This window comes from Camelus bactrianus, chromosome 15, assembly GCF_048773025.1.
Source record: "Camelus bactrianus isolate YW-2024 breed Bactrian camel chromosome 15, ASM4877302v1, whole genome shotgun sequence".
Taxonomy (NCBI): domain Eukaryota; kingdom Metazoa; phylum Chordata; class Mammalia; order Artiodactyla; family Camelidae; genus Camelus; species Camelus bactrianus.
Window position 1 is genome coordinate 30,391,911 of NC_133553.1, and position 19,616 is coordinate 30,411,526.

Here is a 19,616-nt window from a genome sequence, read left to right on the forward strand (position 1 = left end):
CTCTAACTGACCAGGACTCCCCTGTCCTCAGGGTGGCACCTGCACTGCTGGTCAGGGGCGGAAAAGGGACTTCCTTTTGTGGAGCTGAAACAGGCCACCTTCTGCCACCTGGCCCCCTTCCGCCTGCCACATGGAACTACTTAGAATCGTCCCCGCCCTTTGGGCTCACCCTGTCACTGTCTGCAAACATCTATCAAGTCTCCCTTTTTTCGGCCAAATGCCTGGGTCCCTTGCACAGTCCAGGCTGCCCACCACCCTGCTGCTCTCCTCTGGATGTCCTTCTTGTGTTGGAGAAACCTCCCCCTACAGAGGGGAACTGTGCCCATAATGAAAGCCCTCTGGCTCGTCTGACACTGGCACCCAGCCCTCTCCTCTCTCCGCTCTACTCTGTACGTTTCTCTTGCTCAGCCCTGGACAGAATCTGCTTTTCCAGCAACCCTGCCGCACTCTGACTGATCTGTGAGTTTCAAGCCAACAAACCACCCTCCCACTTCACAGTCCCTGTTGAATGTTCAGGCAGGTGATGTCTTAAGGGAGGAACTGCGTTGTCTAGACCCGATCTGGGCACTTACCCCCTCTGAAGAAGGCTGCAGACAGTCATGTCAGGGGAAAGGAGACGCAAGACAAAAGGACATTATTACGGTGCTTTTTTCCGTTTTTCTTTTTGCACAAAAACAGTCCATTTATTCAAGTGTTCTCCAGCACAAGTACATTAGAAAGGAGCTTTATTATATTCTTCTGGGCACAAAAAAAAAAAAAAATGTGATGAAGGCGGAACTGACAGACTTTCTACATCTGCTGTACGCATTGACCTCTTTATAATTATTTCATAAACAGCTATGTCACAAGCATCACTTACACAGAGATACAACAGAACACCGGGGCACAGGGGTGGGGACCCGCGCAGGGCCCTCTCGCACACGCCCCTCCCTGATGTCCCAGAACCAGACTGTGAAATGTACATTATTATTGTCAATAAATAGAGAAGCAACCCTAAAAAAAATACAGTGGTGAAAGGATGCTGGAACCAGGAAGGAAAAAAAACAAACAAACAAACAAACAAAAAAAAAACAACCCAGCAACAACAAAGAGAAGAGGAACTGAAGAGAAAGGAAAGAGGGCTGGGGAGGGAAGGGTCCGGGGAGTAAGTCCTGCATTTAGCTGCGTGGAATGTGCAGTAAAAGTGTTCTCCCGCCGGGGTCAAAGCGAAATCGTCTGTAACAGTAAAAGTTATTACCAAATCAGCTACGGAGTTTATTCTTCAGTATGAATACATGATTTCCCACAAATAAGTAAGCACCCGCTACTTCAATGCCTCAGCTAAAACACATGAAATCGCTCATTTAGTTTTCAAGTACAAAGTTAAAATGCCTTTTTAATAATAATATATCAGAGTAAAATAATAGTCTCTTTTAAACTCCACTACAAGAAAACAAAACAAACAGTCATTGTCCAGACAGCAGACTTAATTTAACAATATATATTTTTAATAAAATGTTTTAGCACCTTGTTGAGTCACCTCCTCCCTCTGCGTATTCTAAGGAATTTCGGCATTTTTGTGGTTGGTTGGATTCTAGGGCTGTGCAACCAAATCAGTCTGTGAAGTGAAATGGGACTCGGGTGATGCTTTCGGATCCCTGCTCATGTCCTCAAGCCGGGGCTGGAGGCCAGAGACTGGAGGTTGAGGAAGCCGCCCTCCCACGTCCCTTGCGGGGGAGAGATTGGGGGAGTTTTCCAGTTACTGGAGTTACAGGAGTCTGCGGGCATCCGTCTGGGCAATTTAGCCGGTCACTAGCCAAGGGACCTTCCATCCTTGTCCTCCCTGCTTTTGACCTGCTTGTTTCTCCCTCTCCCCAAACGCTACTGCCAAGAGTCAGCGGTGAGCAGGTGGTCACCAACCACAGCCCCACTCAGCTGGGTGGATCTCTGAAACAGGGACAGGAGGGGCTGCCCTCACTTCCCGAAGACCCCAGCCTTCCTTTACCAAAACGTAAAGATTTGAGAGCTTCTGCTACAACGGCGGAGTCCATCCTTGATAGAAATCTATCGTTTCCTCCAAACACTCGCGGTTAGTCCCTGTCTCAGCAGGGAACGGCCGGGAAGGCCATCCCAGCTCCACGCCATCCCTCCAGAGGTGGAAGAAAGGCTTCAGCTGCCTCCTGCCAGAGGGCAGGACAACTCCAGTGTCACCTCTAATCACAAGTGCTGGACACGTCCAGATGAGACCAAACCTGATGACCAGTTCAGATTCCTCCCCTCCTGGGATCGAAACGGGGCCTGGCTAGAAACCCAGTTCTCACCAGCACCTTGGCTTGGCTGCTACTTTGACCACAGGAAACGACCAGCCCTCATGGTGCCAGGCAGGCCCCATGGCCCTAACCATGCAAGCTTCCTGAAAACGACACCTCTGAACAACACCAGTGCCACAGCATCTCTGCACAAAGCGGAGCAGCAACAGGAATTCAAAACTGCCTTTGAGACCCACTTTATATATACTTGTATCATCAGAGAGACGAAGACTACCCATGGCAGTTTTCCCAAAGAACCTTCCCCAGATGGCTCTGCTGAGATGGTCCCTCCCTTGCTCCTGTTACAGACCTTCCCACGCTGGATATGGTGAGTTATCCCCATCAAGACGTCCCCAGAATTGCCGGCTAAGTGGCAAGTATGGGGAGCTGGTCCTCATTAGACAAGTTCAGTGTCCACCAGCCCACCACCTCCCTGCCGGGTCTGCCTGTCCCAATCTGCACCCTAGTGACTCACCAAAAACTCACACAGGCACCTTTGCCAGCCAGCCACTCCCAGGCCTGTCTCAAAAGCTAAGCAGTCCTGGATGCTCTTTTGGGAAGTTTGCTTCCTGGTAGGACGTTCAATAGCAGGAAGGTTCTGGGGTCTAGAAAGAAAAGCGGACAGTGCACACCCAGGCTGTCATCCACCAACTGCAAGACCGTCGTCACCCGCTGCCTCCCAGCCTACTGCTCTTCAGTCATTCGCTGGGGAAGGGGGTCAGCACCAGCCAGCTGGAGACTAGCTTCCTCCTCGGGCAGGTGACCCAGGGCTGTGCAACCCACCTGAGCCCCCGGCTACCTCCCCCAGACAAGAGCCACAGATCTCTTTGGCACCGAACTCCACTTGGCACCTGTAGGCAGATGGGGGCATCATCCTCAGGCCCTCATTCTCAGGGATTTGTAAATGGGCCTGCTCTTTAGAAAGAACGCCCCACTGGGAACACACTCCTGATTTTTCCCTAGGCCTTCTTGGTTTCTCCTGCCCCACTGCCTCTACCTTCAGCCTCACACACAGAATCTTCCACCTGAATCTTAGCACGATCTTGCCTCAGCCTGTTGAAGCACAGCTCCTTTTTAGAAGGTGACCAGATTCCTGTCCCCAGAAGCCCCCCAGGGTTGGAAGTAGATTAAGAACACCCCAGCATGGCCACGCTGGCACATTCCCGAGGCCCCCTGCACCCTACCAAGTTCCACTGTGGGACCAAGCCCACGGGTGTGGCTGGAGGAAAAGCTGGTGATTGTTAACTCTCATCCCTACGAGGGTGCATCTGGTCCATTCTGGGGCCTAGTCAGGTTGCTGGACCTGGAGGAACGTGTATTAGTCGCCAACAACCAGGCCTCCTCTGAGCAAGCTGGCAGACCCACACTGACCCCTCAGGCTTACCACATCCTTGGCTACCAAGTTTCTTCCCCACACCAACCCCCTGGGTGGAGCTTGGGCCACGGGGAAAGACAAACTCCTGCACACATGCAGTGGACAAAGGCCTAGGAGAGCCAGAAGAGCTGGGAGGTCTGTTTGCAGAGGAAGAGGCTCTGTCCTTACACTGGGGCTGGGAAGACCTTAGCGCTGGCCGGCAGGGGAGGGAGCACCTTGGACTGCCTGTGGCAGTCCTCCTCCCCCAGCCCTCCTAGAGTGGTGCCAGTGGGCTCCCCAGGAAGATGGAGCTGGGCTGGAGGAGGGGGCAGGGTGAGCACCACAATTAGGTACAGACTCCAACAAGGGAGGGGTAGCGGGATCCCCCAAGCTGCTCCAACCCTGGGGGGCCCACCGGCACCACCTGCCATCACAGCACTGAGCTGGCAGGAAGCAACTGGGTATGATCTTAAAAACCAATCTGACAAGGAAATGAGAAGCTTGGGATCTGGGACTAAGCCCCCTTAATAGGAGCAGGAGACCATGGCCACCAGCTGTGAACTTATTCCTGAGCAATGAGCAAGGGATTCAAAGCTTGGTTTAGTTTTGTCACAATTACCAATTTGATTTATTCAAAAGGTGAGGTTCACTGTCCCATTTCTTTTTCCAATGGAAGCCCCCTAGCCAAGACAGCCCTGGACATCAATTTCATTTTGGTCGGGGGAGAATAGGTAGGGGGAGTCGAGGGCGGACTTGACGGTGCCTAGGGTTGCAGGTCAGTGTCACAGGTTGCTAACAGAAGAATCTTGTGACATCACCAGGGGCAAAAGAGATAGAACGCTACCTGCTAGAGGAGAGCACCTGCTAAAAGAAAACCTCCTCCTTTTCCTGCCTTCAGCACCTAGCAACTTCTGGGATTGACAGTCTACCTGCAATCAGGGCAACAGAGGTAAAGAGCTGCAGGGCCGACTCCGCAAAGTCCTGGATCCTGGGGAGAATAGCGCTGGGAGCTCCCTGGCTGTGTCTGTGTATGTGTGCGTGTGTGTGTGCGTGTATGTGTGTGTGCACGCACACGCATCTGTTATGCATCGTAGAGAAACATATTCCTGTGTGTGCGTGTGGGATTGATTGATTGGTGTGGGGCTTGTCTGCGGTGGGGTCCAAGACTCAGTATTCTGAGCCTCCTTCCCCCGCTCCCCACTCCATAATATTTCTTATACATAACCCTATCTATGTATTTATATAGTGCCTATCACCATAGGCCCTATCTTTCTAGGGATGCGAACGTGGGACCATGTGCTTGACAGCACACCTCCCAGCCCTGCCAGTCCCAGGAGGTGCCATTCCCCCCTCCCATTATAAAATATATATCTCTATATGCCACATATCTACACCCCATCTGTCCAGGCAGGCATCTGCCCATTGGGCCCTCACCCTGGAGCCACCCACGCTGCCCTTGCCTACCGCCAACGTCAGGCTGCCTGCCTCAGTGGGAAGCGGAACCAAGTGTCGTGCACTTGGGGCTCCAGGTGCTGCTGACTCGAGGTAAGAGCACAGCTATCATCAGACCAAGTACTAGAAAAGAAATACACACCACTCCAATCACACACACGAGGAGAGAGACGGCCTGGTCCTCCCTCTAGCCCTGACACACGTGACTCGAGAGGAGGGAAGCAGAAGAGAAGAGGGACGCGTCCGGAAGGCCGGCCTTGGGGACTCCAGCTGTCCGCTGCGCCCGGTGGCCCACCTGGCCCGAGGGGTGGGGAGCCAGGGCACCAGGGCCACCACTAACTTAGAAGCACCCTGCTCCCCGCACCTTGGTTTGAAACCTAAAGGGAGGGGGGGTTGGGTTTTTGTTTTCTTAAAGAAAATCTGAAAACAAACATAATTATAACCAGAACCATAAGAATAATTATAACAAAAGGTGTCATCAGCCTCCCAGTATAAAACTGCAGCCTTTGGAGATGACCAAAAACATCACGTTCCAGGGGCCGGAAGCCGCCTTGTGCACAGAGGGTGGATGGTGGGGGCCTCATAAAAGAACACACAAAAAGCGACTTAGACAGGAAAGCACCAGTACGTTTTGTATGTTTTTTTATTTGCTCCAGGTGGGGTTTGAACTGTCACTTGCCCGCACTCTGGATTTTTTTCTGATCCCACCGCAAGGAGCCCTCGAATCGGCTAATGTGAGAAATTGGGAATGAAGACCCCTCATCCTGCCATCTTGCCGAGGGAGTCTCCTTTTCGAAAAAAAAATCAAAAGGTTATTGCGTGAGCCTGGATGGACCCCACACTCAGCTTTCCACGGTCCCGACCACCGAATCTCACCCCCTTTTTTGGCAGGGAGAAGCGGGAGCACGCTCTTCCCAAATTCCCCTCCTTCACCTGGTTAAACACCAAGGGGAAAAAAATACTCCACCATGGTCACCGTTCACCTCCAAGCTGTCTCCCTTTCTCCATCCTTGGTTAAAACCCTTTGCACATAAGGCAACGTGGAAGCTGATGTTTTTACTCATCTCGCTGTTGTAAAGCACCATTATGAAGTCGGGTTGTACAGTAGTTAACAGTACCTTTTATATATATATCTCATATCTATCATATATATATAAACTGTAAACAAGAGGTAACAGCGGCTTCTAGAAACTGATTTTCTTCAAGGTTTCCTGTGTGGTAGGCACCTGAATACTGTATAAAAGGGTCTTGTGTGGTGTTCTCGTCTCTCTGCTGCTAGTTGGGTTGTGTTTTGCATGACCAGGAATGGTGCTGGCAAGACAGCTCAGTGGCTGGGAGGGAACTCTGCCACCTGAGTGTCTATATTCTGTCCCCTGTTTGTGCTCCTATCTGATCAGGCTAGAGACAACAACAAAAAAAGATATATAGTAAAAAAAAAAAAAAAAAAAAAAAAAAAAATCCAATATATAGATTTCTATAGAATTTCCTTTTTTCCTTCTCTCCCATCTTTCCTCTGCAAGGTATGGTTACTATTTTTTGTTACTGATTTTTTTTTTTTTTTTTTTGCTGCAATAAACCCTCTTGTTTCAGTCACAGCAAGAAACAAAAACCCAAACAAACAGAAAACCCCTCTGAAAAGAGTAGAAAACAAAAGGTTTGACCGAAAAAAAGGGGGTGGGGAGGGTGGGGGGGAGCATGGTTTTGTTTTTAAATAGGACTGAAGATTAACATTGAAAAATCAGGAGATGATGTCCAACCCTTTTTGCAAGGCAAAGCCCTCCGGAATATCCGCCTCTGTGGGTTTTTTTGTTGTTTTAAATTCCTTTTTCTCTTCTGGGTGCTGATACTTCTCTCCATCCTCATGTGTTTTGCTGTGTTTTGTTTGTTTGTTTGTTTGTTTAGCTTTGCGTCACTACCTCGGTTTGCCCTCATGTCCCTTACACACAAGCAAAATATTCCTTCAGCGGAGCGAAGAGGTGGCGGATGACCGGCACGCTCCACGACCGGCCCAGCAGTCTCTGCCTCGCCAAGCGGCTCATGTTGGAGACATCGGTATAGTGGACAGGGAAGCCAAACACCCTGGGGAGAAAAGGCAGAGGGCAGGGGTGAACGCTGGCCCCGGCGAATCCGCCGCATCTTCTGTCCTTAATAACCAAGTCCAGGCTCGGGCGCCCAGCTACTTTCTGTGGGTTTGAAGGTAAGTTAACATGACCGCTGCCTAGAGACGTACCACACAGTAGAAGCAAAGTTAGCGTTTGTGGAAAAACACCCCCACGACACAGTCTGCCTGAGACTGAGACCCACAGCGGCATTTCGAGTCTGTGTGTAATAAATATACATCCCTAGCATCTTCCGCCTAAGAGGAGGGAGAACTCTGTCTGCAAGAGGGCCTGACTCTTGCCTGACGTCAGAAGTTCCTGCTTGTGCCAGCTATTTGTGTGAACAGTCCCTTTGTCTGGCTAAATCGCAGTCACCCCAAGAATGAAGAGTCTATCTAGCCTGTGAGTCCAGTCTGCACCAAGTCAGGGAGCTGAGGCTGTAAGGCCCACCTGGCCCCACACTGACCTGGTTTGCAAAGTACCTAAAATGAGTAACTGCAATGTTTCCTTGGAGTTTAGCAGGACCATGGGGAGCCAAGGCATCATGGGTTGGTTCCTAGACATCTCTTAATTTAAACCAGCCTTATAATGCACAGGAATCCTCCCCAGGAATCTGCCATCTTGGGAAATGTTTGGGAAAACCCACTGCTCATGGGGTATCTGCAGGGAATCCGAGCCTGGTACGGAGAGGCAGAGATCCCTCCTCCAAGACGGCAATCAGAACGCAGCACACAGCCCCAACACCAGCACGAATGGGTACCTTTCCATTTCAGTGCACCATAAGATGTCCTCTTTCTCATTCATGAAGACGGGGAAATGCTGGTCTTTGCCCTGCTTTATGGAGTTCGACCTAGTAGTAATGGTCCTCACTTTGCTGAACTAGAAGATGAGGAGAGGAAAAGAGAAATGAGCAGCCATCCGCTCCTGCCAGGCACCTGCCAGGGACCGGGGTCAGGCTCCAGTCGTGAGCCTCCCACAGACCCCACTGCTTTGCTCTCCTTCCTACTTTGAGGTCACCTGGCCATCCTTGGTCCAATCCCACTGGCCAAGGACTTGAGAGATAGCAGCTCCAGCCACTGTCCATCCTAAGTCTTCTAAGAACTGTTTGTTCCCCAGGTGTAGTGACTTGCAGGCAAAAGGATGCCAACTTACTCAGGGGTGCAAAGACACCTCTGGGGTGCCAGCAGTCCTGGGAGATTTCTCCAGAGAGAAAAGGAGCTTGCAAATCACAGGAAAATCTCTGCTCTGAAGACTCATGCAGTAGGTCCTGGCCAAATAATTCAAAAGCCCTAAAAGATCCCAGGGACCTTGGGAAAGACTTCTTAGTGTCTGCCTCCCACAGGACCAGCAGACAATTTTCAACCAGGAAGGGCTGCAGGCCAGCAAGGATTCCTGACCCCTCTCCCTGCCCTCCAGGCTTTCCCTTGGACCCTCCCCTTCTGGCTAACTGGATGCACAACCCCCTAAGTTGCATTCACCACAGGTGGGACACAGCCCCAGGGCTGCTCCAGCTCATCCTGCCTCTGCCCTTTCTCCTTACCCCCAGCAGAGGGCTTTGACGCTGGGGCTAACCTTGGCTATTCTGCCATGCTCCAGACACTCCTGCAGCTCCAGCTTATCATTCACAGTGGATGCCAACGGCCTAGGAGGCAGAAGAGAGAGGGTAACAACAAACCAGAAGAGCAGAGATGCTCCCAGGGCACTGACCCAGCAGCCCTCTGCCTCACATCGGGAAGCAAAAAGAGGCCCCCTGTCACCCACACACATTGAAAACCCCTTCAAACACACGCACATACACTGCAGCCGTACACAGACATAAGTCCACCCAGCATTAATCCTTAAAGGTAAATTCAAACATGGTCTCAAGCTACAAATAAACAGATAACATATGCTGAGAAAGGGGAAAATCCAATTATTTTTATATCTTTTACTTAAAAATTGACAAAGTGAGTTTTGGCATGACAGAATGTTCTGTATTTCGACTATGGTGATGGTTACATGGATGTATACACTGGATGAAATTCACTGAACTGTACACCTTAAATGTACAGTTAACAAGACTTAAATTCTGCACAGTCCCCAGAAGACTAAAATTTTGTGACACTAAACGTGTCACACTTCTCAGTGGGCAGACGAGATCACGAAATACCACCCTCTGTGCTGGCCTTTTCTGACATTTAGGACTACTGAAGAAAGGTTTCACATAGCAGTCTACCGTCTCTGCGAGGGAACCACCTGGGCCCGTGGTCAAATCACACCTCCAGACTCTTGCCTGTTTACGCACATAGACAGACACACTAATTGGTCCCACCAGGTAACTTTGCTCTTCCTAGAAGCTCGGAGGTCTAGAATTTTAGAGTTAGAAGAAATAGTTAAGAACAATCCCACAGGACCAAGGTCTGTCAGGAGACACTGAGTCAGTGGCTCCATGAAAATACTCGCCAGTCCATTTTTACAATATGCACAGACATTTGGGGAACATTAGGGGGATACTGACAGTTTCCAGGTCAGCTACTCCACTGACCCATCTCCTTCCCATCAACAAGCCCTCGCAAAAGACAGCAGCTTTGCCAAACAGGTATGATGCTGGGGAAGTTCCTGAAACTTCCTGCTAATGGCAGGGGGGCAGATTAGATGACTGAAGCCAAATTACATGATGTTCCTAATTAAGGGTCTACCAAGGTTTAAAAATACACGCTCGAAACATTCTGGAAAATATTTCTCTTCATAGTGGATATCTAGATTGGGAGGGTCGCCCCCTGCTTCTGAACTGCTAACTCTCAACCAGAATTCCTTTCTCCTCATCGACCTTTTTATAGTGCAATTACTACACTGAAGAAATAAAATTTTCCTCATTCTTGGACTTAAAAATCTCCCGTATCACTTAAACAAAGAGCATCCTTCTAAAAAAGGACCTGAAGCCAACAGGTGTGTGGAAAGTAAGTGGAGCAGCACCTCAAACCTGCACGGTGCCCGCTGCTTCAAGGTCCTCTCTCCTGGAGCAGGATGTGGTCCGGCCTCCACCCTCTTTCCCATCCCCAGACACATCCTCCACAGCTTTACCTCAGGAGACTGAGGACCAGCTGACTCTAGATACATCACCAATATAGGAGAACCAACTATATAACTCAGCGGCTTGATGAGTCTTTCCGTGGAAAGAGAGTACTTTTTAAAGGTCCTATTTCGGACCACTAGTTCTCAGCTTCTCAGACAAGTATTTTCTACACCTTGATTCCCCTTCTTCCCAAGGAAAAGGAAACAAAGAACACGGCAACACAGCAAGCTGGCCAGTGGGGGGCGGGGGGGGGCTGGTCCCCCTCTTCCAGCCATCCTGCCTGCAGACACCAACTCGCTGCCACCCCGGGCACGGAGCTCTCACCAACCTGTTCATACCAGGAAGGTTCCCCCAGAAGTAGCGGGCCCTGTGTGCAGCTGACACTTCTTTGGCATCAATCATCACAGGGTTGGACTATAAAACAGGAGAGAGATTGAAGATGAGCGAGAGAGGAATATTAGAGTGCCAGGAAATGCGTTAGGTCAGAGCCTTAAAGCCTCTTACTTCTCTCTCAGGAGGCCGCACACTGGGACAGCCTGAAGCCCCCAAGAAAAGCCAGAATTAAACCTAGCTACTTCCACATGCTCTCACTGGAACATTCTAGACCAGCACAATCCAACTGAACACGCTGCAATGATGGAAATGTTCTGTCTGCACCGTTCCATGTAGAAGCCGCCAGCCCACCAGCTGCAGATGGCTGACGAGTACTTGAAAGGAGGCTGGTGTTCCTGAGGAATGTTAATTTAAATACTGTATGTGGTGGATGCCCACCACACTGGATAACACGACTCTAGCTCACCTGGAGGCTTTGAGAAAGTTCCAACGAGTGTGGATATCCTCACTGTATATCCAGATTATGAGCCAAATAGACGCCTGCTTGAATTTAGCCAGAACACCAGCTTGAGGTGTTACTGACCTCAAGACTCAGGAGAACAGGCTGGGGCTTCCAGACCGCCCACCCCGAGCATGACTCTGGCTGCAGAAATCCTCTGTGCATGGCCCAAACCAGGCTCAGAGCCAAGTTGGGACCCACAGCACAGGGAATAAGAACTGAGATAAGCCATGTTTTCTTCCCAGGTGCCATAAGGCATCCATCACGGTGCCAGGGAGCGAGGACAAGCCATTCTGGTTGGGAAAATTGATTTTGGCATCTCAAAGGTTCCCCCAGCAAAACACCACACAGAAGCCCAGGCCCAGGAGTCTGGCACTCCACGCTATTTGTGACAGTCAGGTCCTCCCGGCGCTGAGGCCCACAACCACATACCACCTCTTAGAGTGAGGCCATGGGTTTTTTCCGGGGTGGGCTTCCTCCCTGTCTACTTGGGAAGTTCAGAGCTTCCCAAATGGGCCCCTTGCAAAGCAGAAGTCACCAGTCCCCAGCTCCACAATGCAGATGAGACAGGGATAAAGCAGCAGTCCAAGGTAGAAGCCATTAGTGAGCTGGCCAAACCAAGGTTGCCGGCTATACCTCGAGAAATCGCGAGATGTCCCTCTTGTCACTAACGCCCATGGCCACCACATTCTCAAAGAGCCAGAAGAAGGGGCGATCATCTCCCTCCTTGGGCCGCGCATCATGCAGGAGGCGGTAGAACTCAAAGAAGAGCCGGCCAGTGCCCTCTGAGAGGTCGGAAGAGAAAGCCATCAGCTGGGGCTGTCTGCACGAGACAGTGGTGTGGCTCGGGCATGGGGAGGGCAAGGGAGGACAGGGTCATGGGGAGTAGCCGTCCCAGGGCAGAAATATCCAAGTAGGAAACTGACGTGCGGAAGCACCAGCTCAGCAGGCGGAGGGGCAAGCACAGCACCTACCATAGAGCCCTTTGCGGGCAGGGTTGACGATGGAGAGATCGTTGCAGGGACTGCCCCCAATCACCAGATCGAACGGGCCCCACTCCTGGATCTGGGAGGACAAAGGTAATGTGATGGGCCTGACGTCCAGGGACAGGCAGAAAGGAAGAGAGAAATTATCTGTGAATTTGGCAAAAAAAGTACTTTGGCATGGGAGAGACCCAGCTGCTCTGTACGCTCACCACACACACTTTCACATGTGTATCCAGACATCCATGCTACACACACACTGTGTGGCCACGGGCGAGTCACTGAGGCTCCCTGGGCTCAGCTTCCTAAATAATAAAGTGAAGGGCCTGAACTGGACACTCTGAGGCCAGCAGAGAAACCAGTGTGCTCCCAGCAGGAAAAACAGCCACTCAGGGGAACAGCGGCCCAGGCTGGGCAGCTAAATGGAAGGTATTTCGTGCCCTGTGCACCTTGGGCGGGGCGTCTGTGCCATCTGAACCTCTCCAAATGCCCTTGGCGCAGACGTGGATAACTGGAAGGGCAAGAGGCCCCTCAGGTAGGACCCCGCCAGAGCACCCCAGAAATGGAGGCTGGCAAAGCTGTTGCCAGCAGTACTGGGGGGCAGATGGGAACCTCACTGTAGCCCATGGCCCTCCACTCAAGAGGGCCTGGAAATCAGCCAGGGAGCAGCCTGAGCCCGAAAAGCCTGGCTCCCCAGTTCCCGCTGGAATCTGTCCCGACCCTCTCGAAACAAGCAGGGAAATGGAAGGGAGGGAAGAATAGAGGGTGGGATGGGGCCCGCAGCACTGACATACATGCTTCTGCGTGACGCTGCGGACGTCCCCGACGTACATGATCTTCCCCTGGTGCCGCACCATGCCCACGGTGATGGAGTCCTCGCACACCTCGGAGGCGATGTAGCGATCCACCTGAATGCCCAAGTCCTTCAGCACCAGAAGCCCTGTGCCAGCCAGCAAAAAGCACAGTCACTGGGTCACCTCCCCGGCACCCTGGTCTTTGCAGGGGATCCCTCTGGCCAGCTGGACACATGGGTCAGTGACAGGCCCAAGCCCTACCCTGCCTAGAAAGCTGCAGGAAACTTCTGGATAAACTGGAATATCAGTAACAAAGACATCAAGGTTGTTACATCTAGGCTGTTTCACACCTAGTTTGATCTACTCAGAAGGTGGTCAAGACAGGATAGCAGGGGGTTTCTGGAGGCAGGGAGAACAGGTGACTTTTGCTCTTTCTACATCTTGAATACACTCGTCCTTCCGTTACCCCTTATGTCACCTCCTGCTGCAACTCAACCATCATCCATCAAGACTCAATGTAAATGCCGCCTGCTCTAAAAAGGTTCCATCAGTGCCCACCCCACCTCAGCCCACCACCTCTAAGATGGCCTCCCCTCCTCTGAGAACCCCAACACTCAGCACCCACTCCACCTCAGAGCAGCAAGCAGGCCTAACCCAGCCCTTCTCCTGGGTTGCAAATGTCTTCAGGACAGAGTGGGTGGTCACATTCAATGTGTTTCCTCCTAAGCTAACTACTCACCCTTCCTGATCAAGACCCCTCCACGAACGCTTGCTGAATTGAGTCAAGGAAACAGAACAAACCCTGAGAGAGCCATTCCCACTGCTCCCAACAGACCTCCCAACAAGGAGCTTGTACGGCTTCTTGGGGTGTGAAGTGGCTTAAGAAGGCTTTGAGGTTCTAGCCTGGGAAACCAAAGCTGTACGTTAACTTCTCTAGGGCATTAGCACTGAGCTGGGAACAGAAGACAGACCTCTGGCCCGGGTGCCATCCCCACCCTGGCCCTTGGACCAAGGTCTCCAGGCCCAGCCTGCCCATCTCCCTCTGGTCTCCTGGAGACAAGTTCTGAGGAAGGCTACTCCTTTCCTAAGGACTGAGAAGCCTCAGCCTCAGGGTAGGGCAGAGGGGTGGACGTAAGTCAGTATTCACGTCAAGAACTACATGAAGTTAAAAAAAACTGGCTACACAGTGATCCAGTATTCTCTAAAAGCTGATGGTTTAAGTACACTAAGATGAATGTAAGGATGCTTGTCACAGCACTGCTCGTAACAGTGGGGGAAAAGTAAACAACCCAATAGGGGGTTCATTAAATACATTATGGTGCTTTCACGCCACAGAATCCTATGCAGCATTTATAAATAATGTAATTCTATGTTGATTGACACGAAAAAGTACCCATAATATCATAAATGAAAAGGCAAGTTATAAGACAGTATGCATTTTACTATTCTTTTATTTATCTAAGTATGATTAAACACAAGCGCACAGAAAAAAAATCTAAAATTTAAAAATGTAAAAAGACATACACCAAAACACTAATTATAGGATTATGGGTGATTTAAATATTCTTTAAACTCTCTTGTTTATAGTTTGTTTTTCACTGCGACTTAGAACTGCCTATGTTTTTGTCTTGGTTGCCAAGTCTGTCCTTTGAGGTTTTGTGAAAATCTTCAGTAATCTCTGACTACGGACCGCTCCATCCGCTGCTGGAAAGCCTCCCCACCACCTCCCGTGCGACCCCATTAACGGAAGTGCCCACTGGACGTGCTGGTTTACCACTTATTTTACTTTTCATTGAACACAAAAGTTTCCTTCTTGGGGTGATATTTTAATAGTTGCAATGTTAACTGTTGTTTTGCTTTGCCAGAGTCATGCACACACAGCCCCCCAAACAGAGCTCCCACGTCCCAGGACAGGATGTCAGTGACTCTCACCTGTAGCGATTCCATCAAATAGAGACAGCACCCGGATAGGCTTCCTCTTCTCGGCTGGGACAGGTGGGTAAACCTTCGGAGGGTCCTGGGCAGGGAGCACAACAGGCCGGGTGAGTGTGCAGGAGTGTCCTCCAGACCTGCACCCGGAGCCGGCCTCCCATCCACCTGTGAGTGCACACCCCACCCGCAGCTCAGGCCCTGCCGTCCCTGGTCTGGGCCCCCGACCAACTGAAGCACTCCCACTTCTGGGGACACTCTTCTCTGGTTCTGGAAAGATGCTCTGGGCCCGGCACCCAGCACTCACAAATTCCTGGTCGTGGTTATTGGCGAAGAACATCTGGAGCCGAGAGGGCCAGTCGTCCCGCCGCCGCAGCAGCCCATAGGTACCCTTGTGCCCGCACATGTAGCAGTTCCAGGGGTCTTCCTTAATGGCTGCCTGGGCAGCTCCCGGCCCCACCAAGAGATCCACACACTCCACGCAAAAGCACCTGGAAGGAAGCCCAGCAGAGCAGAGGGGCCTCTCAGTCCTGGGTCAGTCTGGATGGAGCAAGGCTGCGGCCACAGCACAGGGCTGAAAGGGCAGCGAGAACCCCGGAACTGGGCAAGGAGGGTGGGCGGCTGTGCTCCAGGGTGGGGCCCCTCACCTGCAGCAATTGTTGTTCCCGCACATGAGCACCTCACGCCCCCCGCAGCAGATGGTGCAGTAGGACTGGTAGCCGTCGTCATCATACTGGTACGCACACTCCAGGAAGCAGTTCTAGGGAGCAGGGCGGAGGCTCAGAGACCACCAGGCAGCACCCAGGCCTGCCAGGGTGAAGGCAGGCTTTGAACCCAGCTTCTGGGCTCTCGCCTTGGGACCTTGACACAGCCCTGGTAACACGACATTGCCACCCATCCAGCCAGGGTACAGCCCAGACCACGGATCTGGGAAGGGGACACCATGTCCCCCGACCCACTGCCGTGGATAGAACTGAGGTGGCCTGCACCACCTGGTGACCCCCCCCCCCCCGCACCCAGAGCACAGCAACCCACCCATCAGGCAGCCTGTCTCCCCTCACTTCACACTACTGGCCGTGACGTTGTGAGCCCACCCCTGGTGACGAGAAGGGGGCAAGGATCTCTCAGAGGAGAAATAACAGCAAGCCAAATGCTTGGAACCCAAGGGTCCATTTTATTGGACTTTGCTTCAAGAGCAAACCTTGGAGTCAACCTCACAGCTACCCCAGGTGCCTGAAGCCCAGAGGCCAGGAGGTATGGTCACCCAGGGCCCAGGTTCACCCTCAGCCTTGTCTCCAGGGGCGCTGGGTGTGCCCCTACCTTGCAGTTTTGGCACATTCCTCCGATGAAAAGAGGGTGTTCCAGGGTGACATTGAGGCTGCCACAAGAGATACAGATGTCTGGAAAGCAGAAGAAGCAGAGTGTCACTCAAGGCCCCCACCACCACCTCAGGCCAAAGGCCAGCTTCAGAAAAGTTATAAAAAGGGGCCTGCTGGAGAAGCAGCCAGAAGAGAAGGTGGGAAGGAGTCTGGGAGGCGCCCCAAGGAACAGGGAGGCAGCCTGGCCCCCTTCTCAGGAGCCCACTCATCTCCCAGAGCGGCAATGAAGCCTGCCAGGAAAGGCCTGATCCAAGGACAGGAACCCGCGGTAAGAACGGGGCCCTGACCCTGAGTTACTCTGGAGATGTCCCTGGGCAGACAGCCCTTAAGTCCTGGGCCCCTGCCCCCATCCTTCCTGGCCCAGAAAGCCCTGAGCTGGACACACCATCACCGGGTAAGGGAGACACATGGGATGAGGTAAGGACCACCAAATGAGGGCAGGTGAGGAAAGGTAAAAGGCCAAGTTCTATCAAATCCAAAAGGGGCCACCCTTCTCTGACCCACTGGAGTGTCCCAAACCCTACTGAGAGCCCACACCATTGTTAGGGAAGATAGTGGCACGAGCAAGACAGATGTGCGTGAAGCCAGCTGGAGGTGGTGGGACATGCAGGGCAGGCCCTGTCACCGGGTACTGACGTCCCACATCATCACACCTTTCTCAGTACCTGTACTCCTCTGCCAGCCACCACATTAGGGGCCAAGCCCTCACACCCGCCCTATGGGCAAGACTACTGACTTCCCAGGGTCAACGCCCAGCTGCCCCCTCGGGACTCACCCTCGATGTTCCGGCACTTCTGCCGCACCTCGTACACCAGCCGCTCTGCGGGGGGAGGAGAGCCCAGCATCAGAGGAGGCCTCAAGGGTCACGCCCTGTCCTCTGAATGCTGGTCTCGCCTGCCACTCTCTCCAGAGCCAGGCCAACTACCTCTTGTGCGTTCATCAATGATCTCCTTGACCTTGGGCTTCTCAGTTGTGCTCTTTCGGGGCTTTTTGGCTGGTGGGGGTGGTGCATAGGCAGCTGCCTCGGGTTCAACCCACATGTCTGTGTAAACTTCTTTGTAGGGGTTCTTCTCCTCTGGATCAGGAAAGCAGGTGATGAGGTCACAGTTACCGGTTGACAAGGAATCCCAGCTCCCTCCCCCGTACCATCTACCTACAACAGGGTGCGGCCGGGTGCCCAACTTGTTCCTAGCGCCCACCTCTCCGGTGCCAGCACGCCAACGGGGAGCAGGTTATTCAGAGTCCCAGAGGTGCACTGCCCCTACCGCGACCCCAGGGAGAAGGAGACTGAGGCCAACCCCACTGGGCACCTGGCTGGAGGCCGTGGCAGCTCTCGGTCAGCATGGCTCTCCCAGCCCGGGCACGGAGCTGCTGGTGCACCTGCATTTACCTTCTGGTGGCTCCAGGCCCTTGGGGCCAGAGGGCTGGAACCCCCCCAGGGCCCACTCGATCATCTGTTTGTTCTGCACCTCCACGGCCTTGGCAGTGTCGCTCTCGTCGTTGTCATGGCACACCGGGAACAGCTTCCCCGCGCGGCTGCTGGCCACCTGGAGGGCGACACATGGAGGCTGTCAGGACAGGCCAGAGGGCAGACTCCAAGAGGAGCAAAGGTGGGCTCAGGCAGGAGGTGGGAGAAGGTGCAGGAAGGGGTCAAGTAAGGGGAAAAGGAGGCAAAGGGCCTTGCAGGCAGATCCTCTGCCCAGGCCTAACCCCTACACTCCAGCTATAAGACCAACAGTGGTCCCTTCCATCTAAGCTCCCGCTTCTGAGTCCCTCAGAGGGGCACTCACCTGCAGGACTTCGTAGATGGCCTTGCGGTACATGGGCTGCTTGTTGTAGGTGGCCTGGTGGAAAGCACTGCAGAAGGAGCTCAGCGGCATCAGCTTCTCCACACACACCTGGAGGCACAACCCCACCCTCGTTTGCGCCTCCTTCCACACACATCAAGCACCCACCACAGGCCTGGCACGGTCAGGGGCCAGGGCATTAAGACCCAGCCTATGCCCTTGAGAAAACCGGACACACTGATACATAATTATATAATGCAAAGAAGGAGTCCTGCCCAAGTGTGGGGGAGGACCTGCACGCAGGTGGGAAGGGTTTCTGAGTATGGGGCTCCCAGAAGGCAAAACTAACTCGGCAGGCATCCTAACTCTCTGAGCGGAACCTCATTCTCTCCAGGGCTTCTTCCAATCACACATACACAGAGTGGGGGCAAGCGGAGCCCCTTTCTACCAGCCCAATTCTAAACCTGCCCCCAGCCGAAACCAGAGGCCCTGGGACCAGAACCCCTTCCTCCCCATGTCAAGCTATTGCCAAACCCCCATAACTCACCACTGAGAACTTGCCGTCTCCGAACCACATGACCCATCGGGTGCCTTCCGCTGCTCGGCTCCGGCCCGTCATCCACCAAGACACGATGCGGCCTGGCCACCAGGAGAAGCCCCGCAGTTTCCCCCACACCAGCTCCCCAATGCCAAAGCCCCGGCCGTCCTGGAGCCCCAAGGAGCAGAAGTCATTACACGGTGGTCACGAGACCCTGCCGCCCGGATTCCCCCCAAAGCAACCCCAGCCCTGGGCATCTGAGGGTCAGGACAGCCGGGAGGGGGCTCCATCTGCACAGACAGAGCAAGACTGGAGAGAAAAAGAGGCCTGGGGTCGGGAGGAGCTGGACGAGGCAGTTGCAGAAGCCAGCTGCTCACCTCGTACTCTGGCTCATCGTCAGCTGCTTTGGTGGCATTCTTGTCCCCGGCATCGGCCCCCACGGGCTCAGGTGTGGTGGCCACAGTGGGGGACGCAGGGTCGGTGGGCTGCTGCACAGCGGGAGGACTGGCCTCCTCCACCTTCTGAGACTCGGTGGACCCCTGGTTTTCTTCAACAGCATTCATTACTGCAATCACCTTGGCTTTCTTCTCAGCCTGGGGAAACAAGGAACAGAAGTTACCTTGGCCTGACACTCAGGGGGCTCTTCTCAGTCTCTCTGTGGTTGGAGACAGTGAGAGAAGGTAAGGGGCTGGAGAGAAGAATTCTTCCCTCATCAACCCAAGTGCTTGCCTGAGAAAACAGAAAGATTTGAAGTTGAGAGGTGAACTCAAATCACTTGGCTCAGTTCCAGCCTTCTCTTCTGCCTCTTAGGTAATCTTCCTTAATTGTCAGCATCATCAGTTGCCCACCCTCTGATAAGGAAAGATTCATTCTATCCAGACACTAGTCACGCACCCTAGGTTAGACACAGACCTTGGCTCTATCCTGTCCTGTCTTACTCCCCATTCTAGAAATGGATCCTCTCATCTGTTTCTCCAGTTTCCCTGGGCAATCAACCCTTTCTATTCCTAAGTTCCGGACCACAATTCTAGTTTTGTTGTGATACCTAATGATGAAATCACTATTTTGTATTTAAAGAGCACAGTTCCTTCCCCACCTGCTCAACCACCACCAAACGCCCCACAAG

The 19,616-nt window shown here is 52.7% G+C and overlaps 1 protein-coding gene across 9 annotated transcripts in view; it reads right to left on the minus strand.

Annotated features, from left to right (window-relative positions):
* Window positions 1-708: 708 nt before the first annotated feature.
* Window positions 709-19,616, minus strand: part of DNMT3A (DNA methyltransferase 3 alpha) — a 103,280-nt gene continuing 84,372 nt past the window's right edge. For 8 of the 9 annotated variants that reach the window (XM_010948561.3, XM_074341760.1, XM_074341761.1 and 5 more), the window contains 17 exons: window positions 18,868-19,083; window positions 18,500-18,658; window positions 17,956-18,063; window positions 17,556-17,712; window positions 17,091-17,240; window positions 16,941-16,985; window positions 16,107-16,186; window positions 15,434-15,546; window positions 15,094-15,277; window positions 14,790-14,874; window positions 12,858-13,003; window positions 12,055-12,145; window positions 11,717-11,865; window positions 10,577-10,662; window positions 8,766-8,835; window positions 7,954-8,072; window positions 709-7,173 (listed from right to left, as the gene is read on the minus strand). In XM_010948561.3, coding sequence (XP_010946863.1) covers window positions 7,032-7,173; window positions 7,954-8,072; window positions 8,766-8,835; window positions 10,577-10,662; window positions 11,717-11,865; window positions 12,055-12,145; window positions 12,858-13,003; window positions 14,790-14,874; window positions 15,094-15,277; window positions 15,434-15,546; window positions 16,107-16,186; window positions 16,941-16,985; window positions 17,091-17,240; window positions 17,556-17,712; window positions 17,956-18,063; window positions 18,500-18,658; window positions 18,868-19,083 — 2,100 coding nt within the window. In that variant the 3' untranslated portion in view covers window positions 709-7,031. Of the gene's footprint in view, window positions 7,174-7,953; window positions 8,073-8,765; window positions 8,836-10,576; window positions 10,663-11,716; window positions 11,866-12,054; window positions 12,146-12,857; window positions 13,004-14,789; window positions 14,875-15,093; window positions 15,278-15,433; window positions 15,594-16,106; window positions 16,187-16,940; window positions 16,986-17,090; window positions 17,241-17,555; window positions 17,713-17,955; window positions 18,064-18,499; window positions 18,659-18,867; window positions 19,084-19,616 lie in introns of those variants that run through there. The other variant, XM_074341763.1, reaches the window with a different exon arrangement.